The 26,812-nt window shown below is 41.7% G+C and overlaps 1 protein-coding gene and 1 long non-coding RNA gene across 2 annotated transcripts; one reads left to right on the forward strand and one right to left on the reverse strand.

Moving 5' to 3' along the window:
- Positions 1-9,939: 9,939 nt before the first annotated feature.
- LOC146959839 (heat shock 70 kDa protein 12A-like) lies at positions 9,940-11,061 on the reverse strand. Its single transcript, XM_085772850.1, has one exon. It carries the CDS (start codon positions 11,059-11,061, stop codon positions 9,940-9,942), a length of 1,122 nt encoding a protein of 373 aa, XP_085628976.1.
- A 2,989-nt stretch (positions 11,062-14,050) lies between these two features.
- Positions 14,051-14,600, forward strand: LOC146959840 (uncharacterized). Its single transcript, XR_015035585.1, has 3 exons — positions 14,051-14,223; positions 14,332-14,433; positions 14,522-14,600. It is a non-coding gene; the product is annotated as an uncharacterized LOC146959840 (long non-coding RNA).
- Positions 14,601-26,812: the final 12,212 nt, after the last annotated feature.

The following is a 26,812-nucleotide window of genomic DNA, read 5'->3' on the forward strand; positions in this document are numbered from 1 at the left end:
ACTTACAAAATCAGCGGGGGGTCAAATAATTATTTCCTCCACTGTATTTAAAATTAATTTTCCAAGAAACTTGAAATACAGAAATGTTACTTTTCATGTATACTTTCATTGTGTAAAGTTTCATTGTGGTAGGAGTAAAGGAAAAAAAGAAGCCTATTTGGGTGTATTTTGGGCATATTTGATTAGTGTAAGGCTCATTTGCATATTCAAATTCATTTTCAAAGAAACTTGTAATACAAAAAATGTTACATTTCATGGATACTTTCATTGTGTAAAGTTTCATTGTGATAGGAGTAAAGGAAAAAAATAGCCCCATTGGGGTGTATTGTTGTCGGCACCATTACTTTATACAGTAAATAATGATGCAAATTAAACATATTTCCCCAACTAGGATTTCTTAGGACTTTTAGTATGTTGTTCTAGACACCTCATAGAAATGATGTATGGTGAAAAACCTTCTGTGACAATTAGTCTGTCGTAAAACGCTATTTTGCCTGGACTAATAGTCAGCAAATTACCTGTGAAAAGGGTACTGTCAATCCATTTTAACAGGAGGGATGTAAAAATGTGTTGAGATGCATAAAGTCACTCATTTACTGCAGCTTGACAAGGTGAAGCTGACAGCTGCAACAACAAACAGTGAAGCCGTGTCGCGTCGCGTCGCGTCCGTGCCTGGTGTAGCAGGTAAAAAACTCCGCTCCGACCCGCTTACGTATCGCGTAGCGGCCGTTCCCAGTGTATTCCTGGCGTTAGGGTCACAGTGTTCATAAAGTAGCTTCACCAACTTGTTCAGCATGTTTTAGAAGTGGAATGAAGTTGATGGGGTCAACGATGTATTTTCAATGAATGTGAACACACTTCCTGTCACCACCGGGGGTGCGCTATGAGTGACGTAGGAAATGAATATATCAGATCGTTCAGGGTTGAGCCGTCATCATGTCCAGCAAGTTTGAAGCGTCTACGATCAAGTATGTGGGAGTGAGAGCCGTTCAAAGTTAGGAAATGAAATGAAACCGAGAGCACGAAAAGTCACCAAACTTAGTCGTGCCCTAGCAGCCACACCCTTTAACGTACAGAAATTATTTTAATAACTTTTGATCAGCTCGGTCAGAGGAGGTTCTGTACGCAATTTGAGGTCTGGCTTTAATCTTATTGGTATATGATTATGACATTAAATATAGATGGTCCAGAGGGGTCATTCCTATGTTCCCACAGCCCTATGTTCCCTCAGCCCTATGTTCCCTCATTTCTAACTTTTGTTGTCACAGAAAATTAGGCCCTATGTTCCCTCAGCCCTTTAGTCCCACCATTGGTTGGGTTTAGGCAATGAAGAAAGGAGTTGGTTAAGTTTAGTAAAAAGACCAGGTAGAGGCTAGATAGGCCAGAAAGGTAGAGTCCAGATAGGTAGAGAGAGTCCAGAGGGAACATAGGGCTGAGGGAACATAGGGCTGTGGGAACATAGGCACGCTCCCGGTCCAGAGACCATGCTAATGCTAATGCATTGTCATGTCTTCCATGCCAGCGTGACACTAATGAAAGCACGGATGAGAGTGCAGTATTCTGTGTGTCACACATTGATGAGTTGCCTGTCTCAGCGAAAGATATTGCAGAAGAGACTAGACATGACCCACTCCTCTCAAAGGTCCTGGATCTGACACTGTCAGGATGGCCAAGGTTTTTGCAAAATCCAGAGCTCAAACCATTTTCAAATCTGAGTGAACAGTGGAAATGGACCTTAACAAGAGAGCATGCACGTGTGTCCAGCTGCAGGTGTGTGCCAAAAGTATAGATATGTGCCAGAGTTGCAGGACATATTATATATCAAAACGTGCGGCTTGATCGGGATCGGTGTGCTATTACTTTTCTCAACAGTCAACGAATTTTTCGCGACGTAAGTCGCGAAAAACTGCGCAAAATTTTCGCATGTAAGTCAATGGGACGGGCGAAAAAAAAAGAGCGAAAAAGACCAATCATTGGAGTTTAACAAACGTCTACTGCTCAGGCATACTTTCACCTAGAGACTCCATTTAAACTTTAAACAGTAGACACAAGTCTTGTGTATTGTCGTATTACTCCACGTTTTGATAGGTCATATAGTTTTTGATCAATCCCTGATCAATGACCATGATCATTTTTGGAGAAATTATGAGATTATAATGGGTGTGTATTGGACAGAATGTTCGTGTCAGAGTGGGTGACATCATCGGTTAGAGTGGGAGAGATGCCAGAAAAACTCCAGAATTTTTCTCTATCCAAACTCCAAACGGCCACAATTTTCACTCTACACACATAATTTCGGCCACGGTTGTAGACGAGCTCATCCTTGATCTCTTAATCTGCTCAAAATATCAGAGAGACTTACAGAATTTAAACTCTGAGCCTCTAAGTGCGGCCGCGTCTGTCTCTGCTCCTCATTGAGTCCAATACAAATATTTTCTGAGAGAAGCAGAACGGCCTGATGTTTTAAAACTGCCAGCGTCGCCAAAATATTTACTGTAGAAACACCAAATCGTACCAAAATTTTCAGGAAGTCCTTAGAGCAATGTGATCTGTGTTTTGTTCTGATAGGAGTTACCGTTTTGTCATGCTAAGCCTAAATGTGAGACCGGTGCAGAGGCAGAAAATGGCTCTTTTTCTCCATGTTTCTGTCTGTCTCAGCCTGCGGGGGCCCCTATCGCCGTGGTAACCTCTTTGATCCTCAGGCCAGAGCTCGTTAACTTCATAAACAATCCACCTGGCGCTCGTTTAAATGTTTATAAACACAGACACAGCTAAATCAGACTGACACAGGATGCAGCTACTAATGGCGCATTTCCACTAGCACGGCTCGGCTCGATACGGCTCGGCACGGCACGGCACGGCTCGGTTTGGTTGTGTTTCCATTACAACTGAGTATCACTAGTGCCGCCGTGACGTCATTTACACGGCGCCGAGCAACGCTCTAAACTCTGTAAATATATAACTTTAGCAACATTTGAAACATTTTCAGGCGAGAAAGTAGTCGTTTAGATCCCCAACGTGTTGAAAATCTGACAAAATACCAGCTGTTTACAATTGTGTTTCAACGAAGTCGGCGTTACTAAAGCTAGCCGTAGTGTGCAACGCACTTCCGGTTATATTCACAAAATAAAATACCCGTTGCCTTTTATCATAAGGAAAGCCATTACGATAGAATTGGTGCTTTTACTTTGTAAACAGGAAGTGAACCTACCCTCGCTGTAGCTAGCTTTAAACCGCCGTTTTGACTGCTCTCGTCCCGTTAACGGCATTTAACCGTTCAATATGCCTTACCGGAGAGTCTTGCCAGCTCTGAGATCGGCCTGGTTCATTGTAAAACATTTATTTATTGATGTAAATGTGGTGTTTTCTGTGCGTAGGCTGACCCCAAGGCAGTGCTGCTCTTCTTTCTAACCACAAACAAACTGCTGCTACAGCCACAATTGTTAGATTTCATCAATGAGACCAACATAAGAGTTTAACCAGCCGGCGGTAAACCTCTTAAAAGCCATCGGGAAAGTTAATTAGCGGTCTGTTCTCCTCGGGGTGACGGTGGTAGGCTGGCCGGCGGAGCACGTCAGGAGCCGGGCTGCTGCCTCTATGATGTCGCGGTCGCTGCTCGGACCTGGAGCTTCACTTCTCCGAAAAACATCGGGGCAAACTTCTAAACAGCCGTCGTTTGGATAAACTAACCGCACATGGGGATCTAAACAGTTACTTTCTCGCATGAAAAAATATTAAAACTTAATAAAGTCACGTAATAACAGAGCCAGTCTAAATATTAGAAATTCTCTGGTAATAACAGCTTCAGCAGGAACATTTCTGTTGTCGGTCGTCGCTTCCAGTGACGACACTCATCGGCCAATCAGTGGAAGGCAGTCGGCTGACGTCACGTTTTAGTAACGCTTCGGCTCGCTTGGAACCAGGGCTGAGTTGATACCAAAAGTGTACCTGGTTGCAGGTACTACGTGCTAGTGGAAACACGCAAATAGCGCGCCGAGCCAAGCCGTACCGAGCCGAGCCGTGCTAGTGGAAATGCGCCATAACTAACTATGTGTCAAGTCAGTCACACACACACACACACAGACTCTAGAACCAGCTTCATGTGATTACAGTCACACACACACACACCTTCATGTGATTAAAACACAGTTAACGTGCAACAGAATTTAAACTTAAACCATGATTTAATCTGGTTTTAAAGTTAAACCTTGTTGGTGTCAAATGCGTCAAATGCCTCTCGTGGGAGCAGCTGATAGAGTCCCCCCCAGCTGAAAGCAGCCCACCCCACAAGCCAGAGGGTCCAGGACCATAGGGACTGCAGTGGAGGAAGGCTGCCTTAACACCCTGCACAATGGCACCCAGTACACAGAAGTTAGACAGGACCAGTCAGCCCATCACCTGGTCCGTTCAACAAATCAGTTTGCTACTGTGATTTATGTAGCCTAGTTAAATACTACAGTAATCATCATAGTGTATGGCAGGAAAGACCATTTAAATCTGTATCAAATATCGATTAATAAAGTATATTTTTCGGCTTTTTTGCCTTTATTTGATAGTGATGACAGTAGAGATAGACAGGAAATGGGGAGGCAGAGAGAGGGGGAATGACACGCAGGAAAGGTCTGCCCGATGCGGGATTCGAACCGGGGACGCCTGCGGCGAGGACTGAAACTAGGGCTAGGCAATATGAACCATAAGTAATATCGTGATTTTTTTTAACTGAATGGCAATATAGGATATATATTGTGTTTCCATGATGTAATTAAGAGTTTCCACCAATAAGCAGCCAGTAGTGGCTTAATACTGTTTTTGTTTTTTTTGAATATGTTAATTCAAATTTTCAAGAAATAAGACAGAACATACATAACAAAAACAAACATAACATAACGTAATTTAAATGTCACGCCTAATTCTAAAAATTAAATTTAATATATTTTTAAATAATATTAAAGGTTGAATATGTAGAATATTTATTAAAAGCTATATTTTTTCAAAAATAATACATCCATGGGGCCTTTAGAGGGGTACAGAATGAAAGTATTGCTTTTCCATAAAAAAAATTTTTTTAGTCTGAATTATTATTTTTAATTTTTTTGACGGGCTCGACAATGACTTTCTGTCAACGTTCTGTTTACATTCGTACCTGCCTGTAGCCGACACGTGGCTCAGTTCTCCGCTGTTTTCCTGCCTCCTCCCGGTCGGATGCGTTTGTTTCCAACCAAGCCTTTTTAATAATCAATCGGTGGATCAATGGATTATCATATACTTGTTAGGATGGGTGTATTTGTGTAGTCTTATCTGTCATAAACACGTTTATCGTCGCGGACTTTCGGTGCCACGGAGCTCCTTTTTTTTTTTTTTTTTTCCAACTTGACGAGAGCAGTGACAGCGGAGGCTCTGAGGCTCAGAGCAGCAGCGGTGTGGAAGGCAGAGAGCCTCCACTCTCCCTGTAACAAGCTACAAGTCATTTATTATGCTGTTAATGACGGTAAAAATGAAACATAAGGTAAATATCCTGCTTAGTTCTCCTCCTCTGCTGTCCTCTGTTCAGAGCGGAGACCCTAGCAACGGCCCGTTTTGCCTAGCAACGGTCTGGCAATCGACTGCTGGAATTCTTTTTCTGTTGTTTTTCTTGTAATTCTACATAGTCAACCTTTAAGGTCACAATATGTTTGTAATCACATATTAACAAGAGCATTGTCAGACATTTTAAATAAAAACAAGAAAAATAAGAACAAGTCCAGTTTATATTGTCGTGTTACTTTTGACCCACCCCCCGTTACTTTCATCCCTGCCATGAGGGACGAAAGTAACAAAGCGCAGCTTCTCTTCAAAGTCAAATTGCACCGACGTCGTTTCACATTTTTACAAAATAACACCTGGTATTGATAGAGAACACATATGAGATGGTGATTACAACAAAAAAATGTCTCTTTCTGTAATACTATCTTTTTAAATGACATTTATTTGAAAAATGTTACTTTCGACCCTGCTCTCCCCTACTCCATTATAAAATGAACTTAAACCCTTTTCAAAGCCTGTACTCTCTGTATGTAAAAGAGGCTAACAAATACACATTGCACAATATTTAAAAAAATTCAAAAAATTTTTTTTCTAAAATTCAAAAAAAAAATTTTTTTCAAAAAAAAAAAAATCGATTTTTGAAAAAAAAAATCGATTTAAAAATCGTCAAAAAAGATATCGCGATATCTATGTGAATCGATTTTTTCTCCCACCCCTACTACAGACTACTGACCTACACTTAACCTTGTGTTCCTTTTAATAAATTTATGGTTAATTGACCTGGTCGCTGTGTGGTCCTCCCTCCTTGGTTATGCTCTTGAACGAGCTGGGCATAACAATGAGTCAGAGACGATCCAGGTTGCTCCTGACACCAGACTCCCCCGAGTCACCGAGCACCTCCGCCCCGCTGAGCAGACGTCTCAGAGCGGCCACTTCGGACAGCGACTCCGCCCCTAATGACGACCGCTCCGTGGGCTATTCTACGCCGTCCACCCTTACGTCCGAGTCCTGTTCGTCAGGGGAGGAATGGCCTGGACATGGTTTCAACTGGGCTTCTGAACTTGACCTACCCCCCCCCAGCAGCAGCAGCAGCAGCGAAGGCGAGGCTCCACCGGCGCCACACTGGCTTTCAAAGTCGGGCAATATACAGTGGTCCCGGGACGATGGCCAGACCCTCCGCTATACTGCACCTACTACTCCGACGGCTGGCCCCACACGATTTGCCTGCTCCTGGGGTAAAGACATCCCTGCGTGTTTCGATTTATTTCTCACGGATGAGATGGTTTTGATGCTGCTGGAGAGCACAAACCTCCAGGGGACACGCCGCGGCCGCGGGTGGTCCATGTTGGAGGTGACCGAGCTGCGCGCTTTCCTCGGGCTGCTGCTGCTAGGTGGGCTGTCCTGCACACGAGGTGAAACTACGAAGACCCTCTGGTCGGGAGAAGGTCTGAGCAGACCGATTTTTGCGGCAACAATGCCCCGGTACAGATTCGAGCAGGTGGCCGCCTGCCTCAGGTTTGATGACCAGGAGACACGTCACCTCCGGCGGCGGCAGGGCAAGCTAGCACCCATCTATGAAATGTGGCAGAAATGGAATGAGAGGCTGCCCATGATGTTCAGCTGCTCCGAATACGTCACTGTCGACAAGCAAATGGTGGGATTTCGAGGACGATGCTCATTTTGCCAGTACATAAAGTCCAAACCGCAGCGTTATGGACTAAAGGTAAGCCCCCCACCGCCCCCCACCTTTTAATTTAATAGCTATAAATAAATAAATAAATAACAGATCAATATATTTTTTTTAAAAATCATTAATTTGTCCTTGTCTTTCAGCTTTGGGTCTTAGCGGATGCTCGGACGAGCTACGCCGTCCGAGTCCTGCCCTACACGGAGAGTGATGTCCCAGCCCGGCGGGGAAGAGGCAAAGAGACGGGCCTTGGAATGCGGGTGGTGCTGGAGCTCACTGAGAGACTTCCCGCTGGCCATACCATCATGGTGGACAACTTTTTCACGAGCTTCGCCCTGGGTGAAGAGCTGGCCCGGAGGAAGCTGGCTATGCTCGGGACCATCCGCCGGAACAAACCGGAGTTGCCTCCCGTTCTCCTGATGGAGCGTCAGCGGGAAGTCCTCACATCAGTGTTTGCTCACACAGCCACCTCCACCGCCGTCAGCTACCTGGCCAAGGGGAAGCATAAGAAATTGGTCCTGCTCCTTTCTACTCGCCACAGGCAGGCTGAGATCGCTGCCGCTGACCCCCACAGAAAGCCAGTCATGATCCTCGATTATAACCAGACCAAAGGGGGAGTGGATCATTTGGACCAGGTAGCAATTATTAGGGATTATTGTCTGGATTTTTTCGTACTTTTTATTAGGGCCGCGGGCAATCGCACCAGGCATTTTTTCTTATTATTCTCCTTCATCTTCGGGACGCTTTTCGCAACTAGTTAACAAATTATATATCAAAATTATATATCAAAACGTGCGGTTCGATCGGGATCGGTGTGCTATTACTTTTCTCAACAGTCTACGAATTTTTCGCGACGTAAGTTTTGCAAAATTTTGCATTGAAGTCTATGGGACGGGCGGGGAAAAAAAGAGCGAAAAAGACCAATCATTGGTCAGAGTGCGTGACATCGGTTAGAGTGGGAGAGATGCCAGAAAAACTCCAGATTTTTTCTCTTTCCAAACTCCAAACGGCCACAATTTACACTCTACACACATAATTTCCGCCACGTTTGTAGACGAGCTCATCCTCGATCTCATCATCTGCTCAAAATATCAGAGTGACTTACAGAATTTAAACTCTGAGCCTCTAAGTGCAGCCACGTCTGTCTCTGCTCCTCATTGACTCCAATACAAATATTTTCTGAGAGAAGCAGAACGGCCTGATGTTTTAAAACTGCCAGCGTCGCCAAAATATTTACTGTAGAAACACCAAATCGTACCAAAATTTTCATTAAGTCCTTAGAGCAACGTTGATCTGTGTTTTGTTCTGATAGGAGTTACCGTTTTGTCATGCTAAGCCTAAATGTGAGACCGGTGCAGAGGCAGAAAATGGCTCTTTTTCTCCACGTTTCTCTCTGTCTCAGCCTGCGGGGGGCCCTATCGCCGTGGTAACCACCTCGAGTTGCCATGGTAATGTCTGATTCTCAGGCCAGAGCTCGTTAACTTCATAAACAATCCACCTGGCGCTCGTTAAAATGTTTATAAACACACACACAGTTAAATCAGACTGACACAGGATGCAGCTCATAACATGTGTCAAGTCAGTCAGTCACACACACACACACACACACACACACACACACACACACACACACACAGGTAACCTAATGAGGTTACAGCTCCTCCATATCAGTGCTTGTAGAAAGATGATCATCCGTCTGATCAGCACTGTCTTGACTTTAAGATCGTGGGTTTGATTCCCATGTTGACAGAGATGGCAAAACCGGCAGTAGCCCCGTGGCCCGTTCAAAATTTCCCAGAGGAAATTTTCTAGTTTTATTTGTTGTTTCATTTATTTATCCAAGTTTTCTGTTTTGAGTAGAGCTCATTTATGGACAAGTTACAAAATTTCCAAAGATAAGCACATATAAACTGTGAAATTCAAACTTAAAATTTTATTGTACAATTATTCAAATTTTACATAAAATGCTGAATGTTGATTTTCATCATGTTTTATCAATTTATGAATTATACAGTAAATTATTTATATATGTTACAATTACAGTGTTACAATTCATAAATGCAGAATCATATGCAAGATCATCAGTAGGTCAAATAATTTCATTCAGCTAGTATTAAAGACAGACTTTATTGATCCCAAGCTATTCAATAACAACACAAAGAATAAGATCCAGTTAAAGACGTTATGCTGAAAAACAGGACAGAGATGATTGTCACGACAAGACATCAAAACTATAAAGGAATACATTTATGTAGTAAACACAAAAAATGTTAATGAAAACAATTAAAGTGTTATCTGTGACCTGACCTAAACCATAGAGTGAAGGCAAAACATGTCAACAATGATCAGCACCTCCGGGAGCTCTTCAAGACTGTTTTACAACCGTTCCAGGTGATGACCCTAATGAAGCTGATGAGAGACGAGTGTGCAAAGCTGTCATCAAAGCAAATGGTAGGGTGGTGTTTAGCTCAGTTGGTAGAGCACCCGCCCCTTGTGTTGAGGCTATAGTCCTCACTGCAGGCGACCCCGGTTCGATACCCTTTCCTGCCTCTCTGCCTCCCCATTTCCTGTCTCTCTCGACTGTCCTTTCAATAAAGGCATGAAAAGCCCCCCCCCCCCAAAAAAAAATAATCAAAGCAAATGATGGTTATTTCAAAGAATCTTAAATATTAAACATTCTGCTTAGTTTAACGCTGCTTTAAACTTCTTTTGAAGCCGTGGCATCTTCCTTAGTCAGCTTCCTCTACCATTTTTCTATCAGGCATCACCATTAGAGGATTGTGTTGTATTTTGGTTTTTGCTTTGGTCATGAAGTCGATCTTGACTGATCCTGTTGACCCAGAGACTAGGTCGACAGCTGTGGCTGTTATCTCTGTGGAGCCAAACCTCATTACCAGTTGAACATCTCGATTCATGCCCTGTGTAGTATCAGGCATGCTAACAACAAAAGAAGCAGCATCCTGTAATCCCCACTCATCCACATATGTGGCATTTTTTCTTTCTGTGCGATAAAATCTAAGGTTCATTGTTGTCTGATTTGCCTGTACTGGATTAAAGATGTACTCTTTGCTTTCATTCCAATCTACATCTTGATCGATTTCCACCAGTTTCATGAAAATATCTCTGCAGAAGTCATGCTTGTCAGCTGTGAATTTCTTCTCTGCCTTGTGCTTGGACTCATCAAAACTCTCACTGATAGCAATGCCATAAGTGTAGGCACTTTTCCGAGATGCCACAACCTCAGGGTTCCTTCCAAACTGTACAGCTCCCTTCACAATTGCTTCTTGAGCCCTAAAAGGACACAGCACTCTACACTGCAGACTGAATTCAGTCTTAATGTGTTGACGCAGAATCTTGCTTTCAGCATAGCCCCCCACCAACAGGATGAACTGAATCTTGAAGTTTTGGTTCAAGATTTCTCTGAGACTCTTGGTGATACCATTTAGAGACTCATCAAAGAAGGACCTCATTTTCACCTTGGTGATTTTGATTGACCCACTGTTCCAGGACGCACCCTTCACTCTTTCAAAAAACTCATCTATCTGTTTCTTTCTCTGAGCTATTTCTCCCAGGTTATAAGGGCATGTGATCTGAACATCATCATCTTCTTGTTTGAGAACCGTGAAATCATACATCATTTTCTGAACCTCACTGGGAAACTTTCTCTCATATTCATCCCAGACACCATCACAGAAGATTTCTCTGAGGAACTCTTTGAACTTCTTGTCAACAGTTTGACCTCCCATGTTGTTTCCTGAGGCCTTGTGCAGTTCCTTCAGGGCTCCTCCTTCCAGCACCTCATGAACAGTTATGTCAATAGTTCCACCTGAAACACAAAAAGCATGAGACATTCTGTACTTTACTCAAGAACATACAAACAAACATTGTTGAACAAATATTTATTAGGCTCAGTACAATAAGAAATGTTCACAAACACTGTTACAAACATTACCTCCACAATCCACAACGATGTACTGTGTTCCTGGACATTCCTCTAGTGCTTCTTTATCATGGTTTTGTGTCACAAAACCATCAGCTGGCAGCTTCTTACACCAGACCGAGGCTGCCTCTGGTTCCAGTGCTATAACCAGCCTGTCTTCGGTTCCTTCTGTTACAATACCTGCCTAGAGGTGAAATAAAAACTTACTCTTTGCTTTGAGCATTCCATAATTTCAGTGCTCCTTATGAAAATGTAGTTACCTGTGTTGCAGCTTCTCTCATGAACTGTTTGGCTGAAGGATCCCAGATTGCAGGTACAGTCAGCACCCAGGTGAAGTCAGAGGCAATGAACTTCCTCCCTGCTTTGGTGCTGATGGTTGTCAATGCATTTTCCTTCAGGTAGCTCAGTGCTGCTGTAAAAACCTTCAAGGCATTCATTGACTTCCCATTTATAGCTTTAATTGTCACGTCCTTGTCGAGTTTCTGCAGATTGAAAAGATGCTAGTTTTTATTTGTTGAAAGTTGCTTCATTTAAACTGGGGCAACAGTGAACGTATCAGTTACCTAATTCAATTTGATGTTACTGAGTACTGAGCTCAACTCCCTTTTCAAAAAGTATTTCTGTAGAATCCCATCCCTAGTCAGCAGTGTCCCCTCGGGCTCGACCAATTAGCAGCATGACTGATTATATCGGCCAATGTTCGGCTTTTTTTTTTTTTTACAATAATTGGCATCAGCTGTTTTTTCACTGATAACTGACAAATTTCTTTTGGCCCTGATTTATGTTCGAGTTTGTGATGTTCAACAAACACTTGAGTTTTTTTATCACAGATTTTCACAGGGTACAAAAAAGAAACAAACAATATATTGCATTCAGTCTAAAGCCAGGTGTGATATTTAAAATTTTGACACACTGCAAATGAATATTCGTTTGAAATATCAGTTATCGGTTTCCTTGATTACTAATTATCAATGTCAGTTTCTGCCCTAAAAAACATATTGCTTGATCCCTAGTGTCCCCTACTGATAATATATTACAACACTTTTTGCCATTTTATGACACATAGATTTCAACAAAGGGTAGGAGGCTTTTCATGGTTAGGTAGATGACCTTTACTTACAGTGCCATAGAGGGCCATCTTGAAGGCTTCAAAGAAGTAGTGGTTTGTTGCTTCTTCTCCACGCATGTTGATATATGCAGTTTTAGCTTCATAACCAAACTTGAGAAATTGTTCTTCTTCATTGAAAAGAATGCAGGTTGGAGTCTTTGGGGTGTCCAATCCGAGCTCCTTGCCCCATGACTTCATAATCGGATCAATTTCTTCTTCTTTGGATGTCACACTGTAAGCATACCCACTGTATGCAGTGCCAAAATCTATGGCTATGATGAATGAGTCACCCATTGTGACAGTCTGGATGAGGAAAAGTCAAAGTGCCAATGAGTAGCAGTCACAGTGCATTTATTTACTGTCTATAAACTCCGCCCACTGATTTGTTGAGGGTAACACTTGCTTTGCTGTGAGACTGAGCACATTAACCCTGGACAAGAAGAAGAGAAACTGCAAAATGAGCAAATTTGGAAAGAGGTAGATAATGCCAAATCTTTGATTTAAAAACTAGCATCAATTTTATTTTCAGTAAGCAGAATAAACTGTAGAATGATGTATTGACTGAAATACTGCCTTCAGGTTTACATTTCTGTGTCTTACAAACTGTCTTTCTTGACTTGATCTAACACAGATGAATGCTCTGTATTTAGTATTCCCTTTTCCTTTTTTCAAGGTGTAATGAATTCTCAAGTAAATTGAATGCAAAAACATACACACCATGAGCAAAAGTTTGGTTCTTCATGGCTCTAACCTTACTTTATTTTTCAAGACTGTTTACTGTTTCACACGACTACTTTAAGATTTTGTTTCATGATTGAGGTTGGGTTAAAATTGGAACACTTGTGATTTCACTGATAATGCAGATGTAGAGATTATTTTATGCATTTGTTAAATACTGGTGTATTTGGCAATAAAACCTTCACATTTCACTTTATTGATTTATTTGTGTTCCAGGTCATCTGATAACGATCTGATAGAGGCTGAAAGGTATGTAGTTGATTGTTTGTAGAGATTTTTAGTTCCTAATCTTGAAGAGCAATTCAGCTTCAACTACATGTAACTGATTATTTCTTCTTTAAAGTAAAAGACTGAAAATAAAAGATGAGAGATCCAACTGCCAGCACTGTGAACAACTTCAACGTGAACACAAAGACAGGTTTGTTTATCAAAGAAGTGGAGTATTGGGCATGAATGACAGACAGTTTAAAAAACAACCATCAAATGAATCACATGTATTAACAGTTGATTTGAACAATGGATCTGTGCTCTGACATGTTTTCACCAGACTAACCACTGATGATGTTTTTATCACAGTTTGACTGAGATGGAATCATTTTACAAAGAAAAGCTTCAAGAGGCAAGGTGGGTATTTTTAAGTCTGACGTCTCCATCTCATGAAACTGGAAACAGACGGTGAAGTTACTGATTGAGTTTGGAAGCAGTACGGTCTGTACGATATGAATCGGTCCAACACAACAGACTGAAAATATCTCATCTTGTGCTTCAGTGTGTGACACCATTGAGCCAGTTGCTTCTTCTTATGTATAATAATGTGAAACATTTTGGCCTCACAGATCTGCTCTGAAAAAAAAAGAAGAAGAACTGAGATCATTCAAAGACAGGTACGGTGCATTGTCTGACCTGGAAACAAAGATTGAGGCAAATGATAAAACCTTTAGAAGAACAATCTACTTATAGAATAAAGATGAAACCTTAATACAGGCCAGAGGACCATTGCAGCATGTAAAGTTTTTCCAGACACAATGTATGTTTGTTCTTCATAGAGTGGCAGGAGACCTGGCTGTGTCTATAAAGGCAGGAGGCACTGAGAGCATGAACGACCCAGTCAGTAAAACCAGACTGACTGAGATGTATGACAAGCTGAAACTTCTGCAGTGGCCTAAAATCAAAGATTGTCTGAAATCAAATCATGTGGACAGAGACTCAACCAAAGCTTGGACCCAGGTACAGTACACCCTGATGAAGTGATGGTTCTTCCTCAGGTCCTGTTCAAAGTTCAACTTACTGTGGTTCCTGTGTTTGTTTGGCTGAAATTCCCCCTGATTATTATAGAAAATGTTTGAAGACGCAGCAGAAGAAATGGAGAAAAAGAAGAAGCAGATAGAAGGAGTGTTTGGACTGGTTGAACCCAGCAGTGGACTAACACCTCAGAAGGTACTGAGCAGGAAGAATGCAGTCTAACTCTGGATCATTAAAGCTGGTTGTACTATAGCTCTGTAAAATACATTTTGCTGCATTCCAGGTGAAAGAGTACAGACACTTAACGATTCACAATCTTCAGCTGGCTCTCTACCATAGCAAGAAAGATGATCTTCTTCAGGTACGACTGTTCTATGTTGCAGCTTTTGACAACAGACACAGTCACATTTGTGGATAAAATGGAGCAATGGGATGGCTGATGTTCAATCTACTGTACCATTTGTCCCACACAGGCTCCGGTCCTCCAACACCAGAGTCAGTACTCCCAGGAGGTGAGGGAGAATTTCAAACTTCTGTCCTCTGAATGCTACTGGTTGGGTTGCCTGATGGCTTTAAACAATCCTCCTCTCCAACTGGACTGGAAGAATCACACTCCTGGGCTGGACACCTGGGACATTTTCCCTCGAGACGTCAGACATGCCTCACCTTAACCATGAGGACAAAATGGGTTTCATTTTAGAATCCGTGTTTTTCAGAAATCTGTTCTTGTGCAAAACCTGCAAGGTTTCTTTGACGGCTTGATTTTATTTGTGGCAATCATTAAATTAACTGCAAAGTGTTCATTGCACTATGAAACACGTCTGTCTAACCATATACTGAGTAATAAAATGTCAGTGTTTATCATTGTAGCTTAAATTTCCAGGTTTGTCACACATACTGTATAACCTTCATGTCGACATGTGAATTTACAATCATTTTTCTTCACAGTTTTCCTCAAATGTATCATACTGACATGCATAAATAAATAAATAATACATAACTGTAATATGTTCTTTTAGATAGACATATAGAAACGTTTTGCAATTACCTTGACATGTTTTGACTAGCTACTGCAGTCTTTCTCAGAGTCACCTGATATTTCTGTGACATGTCTTATCAGCTGATGTTCTGTGTAGGCACAACCAGCTCGGCAGAATTTTTCAAATTTACCAGTCACACCTACTGCTTCCAGATGTTTGCAGGAGGAGAGAATCCCAGGTGTGTAAGCGCATGTACATCCCCTTGTCCCTGTTCATCGTCCCCTGGGACCGCTTTTTGATCTCAGTGGCCTAATGCTACACTGCTGGGGCAACTTCTCCAGCCCCTCAGGAGGGAAGGGAAATTACATTCAAGCCTTGTAAATATTCACTCCCTGACCGAATGCCTTTCCTCCATAAATGATCAAACTTCCTAAAGTTGAATGAAGGAAAGATGGACATATTATTACTGGGTCCAAGCACTGAACTCTCACTGGGAGTGGGAAAACTGGCCCATCAGATCAAAGCCCATGTACGTAAATAACCTGGGTGTTGTTCTAGACTCTGATCTAAGTTTCGACCTCAATCCTTTTATCCTTTTAGAAATGCTCCACACAGAGCATTTTTACATACTGCATTGGTGTGTGGTTGTCCAGCTGCACAGCAGCAAACAGAAAGGCGCTGCAGAGAGTCGTCACCTCAGCCCAGAGGGTCATCAGTTGCGACCTTCCTTCCCTGGAGGAACTGTAGAGCTTTCACTGCGCCAAGAAGGCTCAACACATCCTCAGTTATTCAACCAACCCTGGAAACACACTTTTTGAACTGCTGCCGTCTGGCAGACAGTTCAAGAGTCCAAGGTCAAGAACTTATAGACTAAGAAACAGCGTTTATGCAAGACCCATAACTGCACTAAACGCAGCTGAATAAAACATATGGGCAATAATAGAGTTGTTTTTTTTTTTTTGTATTATTTAATGTGCTGGCAAGATAGTGAAAACAGGACAGGAAATGGGGAGGCAGAGAGGGGGAATGACATGCAGGAAAGGGCTGCCCGATGCAGGATTCGAACTGGGGCCATCTGCAGTGAGGACTGTAGCCTCAACATGGGGCGGCAGCTCTACCAAGTGAGCTAAACGCCGCCCCGATCGATATATATATTTCGTTTACCTGTGTTTTTTTTTTACTTCTCTTTTTAATGGAGCCTAAGGAGGATTGAACCTCTCAATTTCTTTGTGCTTGTTGCAAATACAATAAAGACATTCTATTCTAAACATCGCAAAAGTCCGTCCCTTTCTGACAAGACACTAACTGAATGATATGATTAATTACACTGTATTAGTTGGGTTATGGTGTATGTATGTATTTAACATTTTTGAGTAGCACTGGAGCCCTTTTATTTTTTCAGTTTTATTTATTTTTATAGTGTCATTGTTTTATTATTTAATCCTATATGCTGAATACTGTTTGAGACCATGCAAATGGAGCCTTGTTCTACAATGTACTTAAAAAAAAAAAAAAAAATTCAACTGCAAACCACATCTACTTAAGGTTGCAAATAAAGTAACCTGAATCTGATTTTCATAGTTTCAAAAAAAGTATGTTCTTGCATGACGGCAGCATCAAGATAAGCCTTTGATAAGTTTCTGCGATAGATCAATACGCCACCTTCTTTTGTTTTCCTGGTGAAAATGAAAGACATTCTAACTATTCATAGGTATTAAGTTTAGAGTTGTGAAGATCAAGATCAAGTGAACATTCATTTACCAGTTCAGTAGGTGTAATTGTTCAAGGAATGTGTACTATGTCAAGAGGTTTGGTACTGATCTTTACGAGATTATTTAAAACAGAACTATTTGGTCTACGTGACTAATTGTTCACTATGTGACACAATGGAAACAAATACTTAAGATTACAGACGCATCAAAAAACCGAAAAGATCTCCATCAGTCACAGTAGAATCTGTGATAAAACACATTCAAACCACATTCCAAACCACATTCCAAACCACATTGTTCCCACTGAGAAGTTTCTCTTTTGAAAAAGCCATCCAAAATTATTTGCCTTAGGCACACTGCTGCAGCCGGGTAAACGGACAATTAAAAAAAACTTGTATCCAGGTTAAAGCAGAAGTAAGCGATATTTTTGTGTTAATATAAGTCTTAAATAGTTGTATCTTCCGACAGCAATCACTTCTATAGAGTGTTTGGTCTGAAACACGGGTCTCCCAGTCCCTCTGCTCTGCTCTGAGCCGAGGAGAAAACTTTTCTTGTATCCTACAAGTTTTATCCAATGAGGAGAGAGAACGGCATAAAGGGGCAGTCCTCTCTGTGTGTGCAGCCAAGGGATGCGCCTGAATGTGGTGACGTAGGGACGAGGACCAATAGATCCATGACGAGGGCGGGGGCTGCTAACTCCGTCGGCTGACAAGAAGTTATGGTGCGTTCAAGGCAACTCGTAACTCGTGTTTTTTCGACTTGTGAAGTCGTACCAGTTCGATCTGGTGCGAGTTCACGGGTCGGAAAAACACGAGTGGCCGTTATAGTGACTTTCACAGGCATCAGGTCGGAGAAACGCGAGTTGCGGGTTGCCTGGAACGCTACAAAGTCGTAAGTCATGACTTGAAGCCGTAACTTACAGTTTCAAAAGCCTGCCTGGAACGCAGCATTAGCCAAAACGACCGGATTGCTTACTTCTGCTTTAAGTCTGAACATTTAGGTCTGTTAGTTACTTATCACTGCTGTAAACTTTGTCTACTCTTTCTAACACTGTTTTGCGTAACCAGTTGAAGTATCTCTTTCCTAATTGTCTTTCAGGGTGTGATAACTATTATCTGACCTTTACTTAGTCATGACATTACTCTAATAACAGTAACTCAACAAAAATGCAACAAAATCTATTATCTTTTCAGTACCAGAAATTGTGGGAGTGTGAGCACAGGGAGCAAATATTAGTCCATGTAGCCCACCATGTTGCACTGTCATGGTTCTACGGGAGTAGAAGCAACAAACTGAACACCAGCCTTTCACATTTTTCCACTGAAATTAAAGTGTCTTTGGCGTTAGAGCAGGTCGGCTCAGTTGTTTTTCCCCTTGCTTTGGAAAAGTCAAGAGTTTCTCTGTTTTGCATTGAAGGCTTACCTTGATGCATCATGAGACATGAGGTTGTATATGAGGGTGAAGATTTTTCACAAACAGGACTTGAAGATACCCCTTTCGGTAACACTTTCTATGAAGGTCTAGTTTATAATGCATTAGGAGAACATGCATAAGACGTTATAATGCATTTATAATGCTTTATACATGTCATTATAATGGTGTATAATCATGTATAAGAACTTATACCCAGGTTTATAAAGTATTACAAGTGTGGACATAATGTATTATAAATTAAGCACTTATAATGTTTTATACTTGCATATAAAGTGACAACAGTGTTTGAATGAAGAATCTGAAGTCCTGGGTCACATAACATATTATAACCATCTATACACTAGCCAGTGGTAAAGACAAACATAGAACTGCTCAACATAGAGCAGATACTAAATGCTCAGTTACGGAAAGGGCGTAATGCCTTATAAATATCAATAATATGTTATAGGGTGACTTTAAGAGCTTTTAGTAAAGTGACAACACTGTATGAAGTTATTAGTAATTGTATGACATTATAACACAATTATAATCACTTAGGAGCAGTATTTTGGTGGCTGTAAGTAAAGTGTAAGTTAAGAATTATACACCATAATGATCTTTAAAACAACATTATTTTGCAAAAACAAAATATAAAGAAAAGGTGCGTGTTATTCTGTACATATCATATCAATACAATACAATTGAAATATGTAAAAGAGATACTCAAGAATGCAATTTATAACATTATAGCTGCTGCGCAGCGATGGGTCGGGTCCGGGCTACTTTTGGGCAAATTTAGGCAATTCTGAGCAACAAACAGGAGAATAGGAAGACAAGACAGTTGACCTTATAATGTTCAATTTGCATCAGTTGAGGATTGAACCCACAACCTCGGGAACCAAAGACTGTTGTCTATCGCACTGAGCTACTTGACAAGTGGCATTCAACAGTGGCTTCACAAATTGGGTAAGCCATTCACTGTCGTGTAGGCAGATTTGAAACCACAGTAAAAAGAAAAATCAGTTTTTGAGGTAAAATAATGATATGTATTTGTCAAACATCTACTATGAGTCTAAGATGTTAGGAACCTTCGCACATGGTCCAGTCCAAGCTATTTGGATCATCATCATCATCATCTCCCTTGCTGGGTCTCGAACTCACAATCTCTGACACCAAGAACCAGCTCTTAACTCACTGAGCTAATTAGCTGGTAGTAAGACCTGCTGTGTAGCTTCATTTATCCACTCAGGTGAGCCAGTGCCCGGGCAGCTGTTGTGATGAAATGGTCAAAATGTCAATAATTCAGTCATCTAAACAAAAATCTGATAATACATAAATTGCATCTTGACAGCATGGAAATGTTGGTGATTTGTTTTTAATGATACGTGTTTTGCTTCATAAGAGAAAATATGATGTTTATAAATTCCACACTCACATTGACTGCAGTTGTTCCCATGAGAGCAGAATTCAAAATGTTCTAGAAAATTCAGTTTTTGAGATAAAATTCTGATATTTGCCAAACTTCATCAACCATGACTCCAGAATATTGTCATTTTTTTTCAGGAAGTTTGAAAATGTATTTAGCAAGAATTTGATGGTATATGTTTACAGTACCGTTTACAGTCAAACGTTTTCATGCACTGTAGGCTCAATTTTTGCTTAATCAAAAATCCGAGAAACAAGTTTTGTGGAGGACGGTCTGGAGATGCTCTGTAGCAAGTTTGGTGTCAATTGAGCAAAAATTGTGGGAGGAGATACATTTTAAAGGTTTTACAGTTATTGAAAAAAACAGAGTGATGGACTTCATAATTTGTAATAAGTTTAAGTGGACAAAAGTTTCAGCAGTATTGAGGCGACATTGTGGTGAAGTTTCAACACTGTAGCATCTACCGTTGGTTTGGTAGGAATTTTTAAAGTTTTTAAATTTAAACGCTTATTGTGCCCCCCCTAGGAGGGGGGGGCACATGTCCTTGGAGTTGAGTGAATCTGGCATGGGACTGAACCTTTGTGCAAAGTTTGGTGAGTTTTCGCCCATGGGAAGTATGACTTCCTTGGAAGAAGAAGAAAGAAAGAAAGAAGAAGAAGAAGAAGAAGAATTCCTAGGAATACAATAGTGTCCTGGCAGCTGCGCTGCCCGGACCCTAATAACAATATCTTGGAACAGACTAGCTTTTTTGCACATTTAATGTGCAATGGGTAGCAAAGTACCATTCTCTTTCATCTCACTTATGCGCTCCTTAATCTCAGCTGTAATAGCTGCGTGTCATCTATCCACAAAGGTGGAGAGCTTTTCAAACTTCTCATTCCACTGGTCTAGAGCTCTGAAAGCTTCAGGGGCTGCGAGGCTGGGCTCTGCCGTTCTGGCGATTGTGTTGCGCGGTCAACACCAACTTCTTCAAAGGCAGGTTTCATGGACCCAGTGGCGGCGCCAGGGAGGGGCTTACCGGTGCTTCAGCTCCCCCTAGTGGTGGCATAGCACCCCCGTAGCACCCCCATGAAATCCAATAAAAAATAAACATTAAATAAAATTTAAAAAATCAAAATATTCTTATGGCATCTTATCTCATGTGCTTTGTATTTAATTTATGTCCGAAAGTGACCTAAATTAAATTAATTATGTTATGTAATGTATTTCTTGATAATCACACGAGGTCAAAGTGAGGTGTCAGGTGTCACGTATTTTACGTAAGTGACTCCAGTGTTGACAGTAAATGGCCAGCACCGAGGATTTCAAGCCGTCTGAGTTCACATCTTAGTTTATTCCAACGACATTGGACTTCATATCAAAAAACTAAATAGAGTAAATATTACCGACCCTAATAATGCCGCCAGGGTGCTTTTCAAAAGTATCTCCGCCGAACAGCAGGACGTCCAGACCTGCAGTATCCGAACACAGCTACCTGATCAACTTTCCATCGCCCTGCTCTAAAAGCATACACAAGCCTGGAGGGTTACACATGGACGCAGTCTGGCTTTGTGATGAACATCCAGCTGTGGAATCTACCAGCAAAAAGCTGCTGTATCCTCACTAGAAGGGTAAGTGTAATGTTAACAGGCAGTGTAGCATGGCTAACGTTAGCTCGTAGCTGTCCGGGGTGTTTTGGGGAGCTCTCCCCGGTGCTGATCAGCCCGCGGCGGGTGCATTTCCTCCGTGGCGACGACGTTGCACTGCAACCGGCTCTGGGTCAGCTTGGAAAAGCTCGAAGCGAAGGTGACTTGCGGTTTATATGTTTGCCACTTTCTTTTACTTTTTGACACAGGCTTTCCCGTTTGTATCATTTTGTGGAGCAGTAGGTAGCTTGTTAGTAGTAGCAGCTCTGCTGCTCTGCTCTGCTCATGCTGCTCTCACAAACTCTCTCCCTCTGCCACTGAGCAAAACTTCACTTCCCTGCCTGCCACTTCTTTCTGTAATTTTGATACATGTTTTTTTCCCATCTTATTTGTATAACAATCAGTCATAAGAAAATGTTTATTAGGCTATAGCAGCAAAAGGAAATATGCTATAGTAACCACAGTAATGCATCAAGTCAGCTGCCAATCTGCAGGGGACGGCGCGTGTCATAAACGGGAAGACAGAAATGTACACAAGCAGGAAAGTGGCAAAAAGAAAACAAAGTGGCAAACACATAAGCTGTGAGTCTTCTTCGCCTCAAGCCTTTCCAAACTGACCCAGAGCCAGTCGCAGTGGATTGTCATGGCCACGTCACGATCGCCACCAAGACAATCACTGAACTCACTGATAACTCAACACAGCATAAGGAAGCCACGTCATCTTCGACAACGATGCACCTCCTATGCATTTCTAGGAGCACCCCCCGTCAATGTTGTAGCACACCCATAGCACCTGCAATCAAATTTCTCTGGAGCTGCCACTGCATGGACCCCATGGCTCCACCGATCTGTTCCCAGATTTGACTAGCTCCCTCATTAATTCAGCCTTGCTGGTCAGTTCACGCTGAAGATAGTCTTTATCGGACTTCAGCATTTTGATGGTTTCTTCTCGGAGTCTCCTGTGCTCTCTCTCTGCCTCCAGCTGAAGTTTGATCATGGCCAGCTCATGCTTGATTGTAGAAGCTGCACACAACACATTAGCAAGGATGACAACCTTGACATCGATGCTATGCCAAGTTTGAAACACAATCTATAACCTTTTTAGGCCTATGCTGGATATGACTCAACCAGGCATCATCTGACTTTAAATTTTCTAATGTTAAATGGTTTAAATATGAGTAACGTTACAAAGTTTCAGCTCTAACTTACATGCTTCAATATTATACATTTAATGATGCATTTTGGACAATCTGCAGAAAAGAAACAACCTAAAATGGCAATACATAGCCTACCCATTTTCTCTTCCTCCACAGCAGGAGTGGAAGCCCTGTTGTCTTTCGGTGGCGGAGGATTCACAGCTCCCCTTCTCCTGTACATGGCTATCCATAAAACATAATCAACTGGGGGTTAGCGTTTGAAGCATTATGCTTTGGCTATTGTTAGTTTGAATTTGATCCAAATTTACAGCAAAACGCTCCCACATTAGCACTATGCACAAACGTTTGCTTTGTCAACATGTTGGCTGGATTAGCTTAATGTTACCCATGTGGCCTGGATGCTATAACGTTTAAGCTTGGCCGACAAAACTTAGGTCGCCAAAACCCCCCAAAATAACTATAGCCTATGCATTTTGTTCATAGTTACAGTCCGTGTTGAAAAATATTACCTTAGAGTTTGGTTTCGTTGCCTTTTGCAGACCGCCTTTCTTTTCAAACCTGAAGTCAAGTGCCTCCCTCTATCGTCGTGGTCCTCTGTGCTACGTTCAGGAGTAATCAGAACTCAGAAATTCTGGCTTCTGACACTCAATACATTTTGTTCATGCTAAAAATGGATTTCAGTTCACTTGCATAACCTCTCAGCTAATGTTACCTGCCAACACAGGCTAACTAATTTAGTCAATACAATAGCAATTAACCTCTACATATTGCTGTAATCATAGTGTAAGATAAACTAAGCAACCATTATAGGCTAATGTGTAATTACAAATTAAATGTACGTTGAAATGTAAACAAAAAGCAGCTCTGAAAAGACAGCAGAATTTAAGACTTTAAACTAAAGAATTACAAGTTGGAGAACCATTCAATTTATTTTTAACAACTCAGAGTTCCCTTTTCCCAGCGTTCCGACCAGTCCCAGAAGGCAATTTTGGACGCAAGCGGGAGATAGCATGGATCCATGGGAGATCGTCGCTGCCCGCTGTTCAGGTGAAGGATGTCAACATGGCAAATTTATTGAGTGAAGAGGACACGATACGCAACCGGAGAAAAATAGTTGTATGGATGCAAAGAAGAGGAATCCTAAAGCGTGCATAATCTGCTCCACCTGCAAGAGGCCCATGCATGCACCTAAACGTTGTCTCCGAAGCTGATGGATATGTATGGTAAGAAACGCCATTGCTACGTTTATTTTATGCTCAGACATGTCCACTTTTCACATCTGGCTTCGGAGGAGGGAGGAGGGAGGAGGGGGAGATATGAATTCGTAATATGTCCGGTTTTCATTGTTTTTTACGGGACCGTTCAGCAACTGATGATGGTGTTTTGCACAACTTACTATTGTAACGCTACATTGTTGTGTGCGCGCAAATGTCAGGGCAGCATTGCCTCATTAAAAACTGTCCAAGAGTGGGGCCACCCCCATAGCGTGCACCATGTAGTTTGAGTTTTGACTGCAGGCCAGTGTGCAATTTTAGAGACATGTCCGACCGGGATGGGGGGCTAGTGAAAAAAATAAATAATGAAAGGAGGCACTGTCGAGCCGGCTCACCTGCAGCCCACACAGGTGACAACTGCATGAGGAGCGCTCTGTTGTTTCTTCCTAGGATATTATTCATTCATCAATTCATGTAGCACTTATCCATAACGCATATGTAATAATAAATGACATCTGGTATGGGTATATCCAGAGACGTTGGTATATCCCCACCCTGCTGCAGGCACAGATGTACAGTAACTTAATATTTTGTAGCCTAATTATCAGTTACAGTGTTGGTTAAATCTATCGCCAATTGATAATTATTAACATTATTTTTCTTACTCACCCATTAGGTCATGTGGCAGAAAAGGCCATGCCAGAAGAGGAGATCTGTCAGAAGTGGATCGATCTTCTTCAACTCTCGTAGGCCTCTCCGAAGCCATTTGGAGTTCACCTATCGGTTGGTGTTTTTTGTTAACATTACCCATTTTAATACCCATATGCAAATGCTGAGGTCCAAATTATTCATATACTTCTGATTGCCTGTACATGATTTATGTTTTCATTTTTAATTTTACTAAGATCAACTATTTCTGTCAAAGGTATTCTAAGGGATTGAGGCTGAGACAGATGGATATGATGGAGGATGGTATTGCCAGCAGCAGTCGCACTTTGACGAAGATGGCTTCCACTTTGAGAAAGGTGGCGAGCTTACCAGCGGGCACTTGGAGATATGGGATTTGACCATCACACAGTATGCCATAAAAGGCATTTTGTTGACCCAGACACTGGAGCCCACACTCAGCATTTGGAACGTGCATGGCAGACGTTCAAGGTTGAAGTGTGGAGGCACCATGGAAACCGTACCACAAAACTTTTGCAAGAACATTTAAAAGTGATTGGGCAGGAATCATAGATTTCTAATAATTGGCCGACTCCTGCATGTCATTCATAAATATGCAATTTGTAACTGTTGAAAACTGAGGTACATCAGCTGATAAGAGTATCAAAATATTGTGCCTCTACCTGTTTTATTTCGTATTTAAAACTTGTAGAGCTTGGTTAAGAGAAGTGCTTTTTTATTGACCTATATTCTCTCCATAGGTCAATAAACCATTTTGTTTCTGCAAAATAAAGAGTTGCTTTAAACATCATTATGGTTGACTTACACTTTACTTACAGCCACCAAAATACTGCTCCTAAGTGATTATAATTGTGTTATAATGTCATACAATTGGTAATAACTTTATACAGTGTTGTCACTTTACTAAAAGCTCTTAAAGTCACCCTATAACATATTATTGATATTTATAAGGCATTACGCCCTTTCCGTAACTGAGCATTTAGTATCTGCTCTATGTTGAGCAGTTCTATGTTTGTCTTTACCACTGGCTAGTGTATAGATGGTTATAATGTGTTATGTGACCCAGGACTTCAGATTCTTCATTCAAACACTGTTGTCACTTTATATGCAGGTATAAAACATTATAAGTGCTTAATTTATAATACATTATGTCCACACTTGTAATACTTTATAAACCTGGGTATAAGTTCTTATACATGATTATACACCATTATAATGACATGTATAAAGCATTATAAATGCATTATAACGTCTAATGCATGTGCTCCTAATGCATTATAAACTAGACCTTCATAGAAAGTGTTACCCAGCTTTCTTCTAAGTTGGGCCTGAAAATACGCATGCCTCAAACATCTGTAAAAGTGTTTAATTTGAGAGGCTGCAACCTTTCCTCTGAATTCTTCGGCAGTAGAACAGAATTTATCCATTAGTGCTTGACGAAGCTCTTGAGTAGTGATTTAAGTTGAAAAAAATAAGTGCTGTTTTTTTATTTGATTTAAAATATTTGTCAGTAAAAAAGAAAGAACCTGTAGCCTACAGTCCCCACACCCCAAAAACACAGGTGGGGAACAAAGGCAAGGCAATTTTATTTGTATAGCCCGTTTTTACAAACAGTTTGTCTCAAAGGGCTTTTACATGGCATCACAACAACATCCTCTGCCCTTAGACCCTCACATCCACTGAGGAAAAACTCCATGGAAAACCCTTTTGGCAAAATGTGCGGAGGAGAGGAGAGGAGAGAAGAGGAGAAGTGAGCAGAGGAGAGGAGAGGTCTCCATGTAACCAGATGTGTCCCCAGCAGTCTAAGCCTATTGATAGCTTTCATGTGACGTCACGGCCCGTATGGAACGCCCCCCTGGCGGTCAAAACAATCCACTTCCCCGCTGTCTGCGGCTTAGGACAAGGCAGAAAAACACACACTGCTCCCTGCTGCTTCAAAAATACCGGTGTTATGGCCCAACTGGTGTCTGATTTAACTGGTTACCGTACCGAACAACAGCTGTGCTGCACTTCCGTCCGCAGATTTGTCACAAATTCACAAATCAAGCCGCAGTTCACATGTTACTGCAGCCAATATGCTTCTGTGAGTGAACCTGTTCAGGCAATCTACAGTCAGTCAGCGCCACACTACTCTCACTCTGCACAACACTGCACTATGACAAAGCCTGTCATGTTAAAGTTACGAACTAATGGAAAACACTCTGAAAATACAATAACAACATCGTCCTCGCCGCGCCGCGGTCGGTCCCGACCCCCGTTACCGTGTCGCTGCCGCCGCGGGCGGTGCTGTTGCCGTGTCCGGTGGCGGGCGGTCCCGCCGGGTTACCATCGCCATCGCCGCCGGTCCCGCTGCTATCGGA

This window comes from Trachurus japonicus, unplaced genomic scaffold (genome assembly GCF_045865225.1).
Source record: "Trachurus japonicus isolate A0001 unplaced genomic scaffold, Traja_1.0 AP031020.1".
Classification (NCBI taxonomy): domain Eukaryota; kingdom Metazoa; phylum Chordata; class Actinopteri; order Carangiformes; family Carangidae; genus Trachurus; species Trachurus japonicus.

Excerpts from the sequence above, each read along its gene's own strand:
- LOC146959839 (XM_085772850.1), bottom strand. The coding sequence starts at position 11,061 with ATGTCTCATGCTTTTTGTGTTTCAGGTGGAACTATTGACATAACTGTT.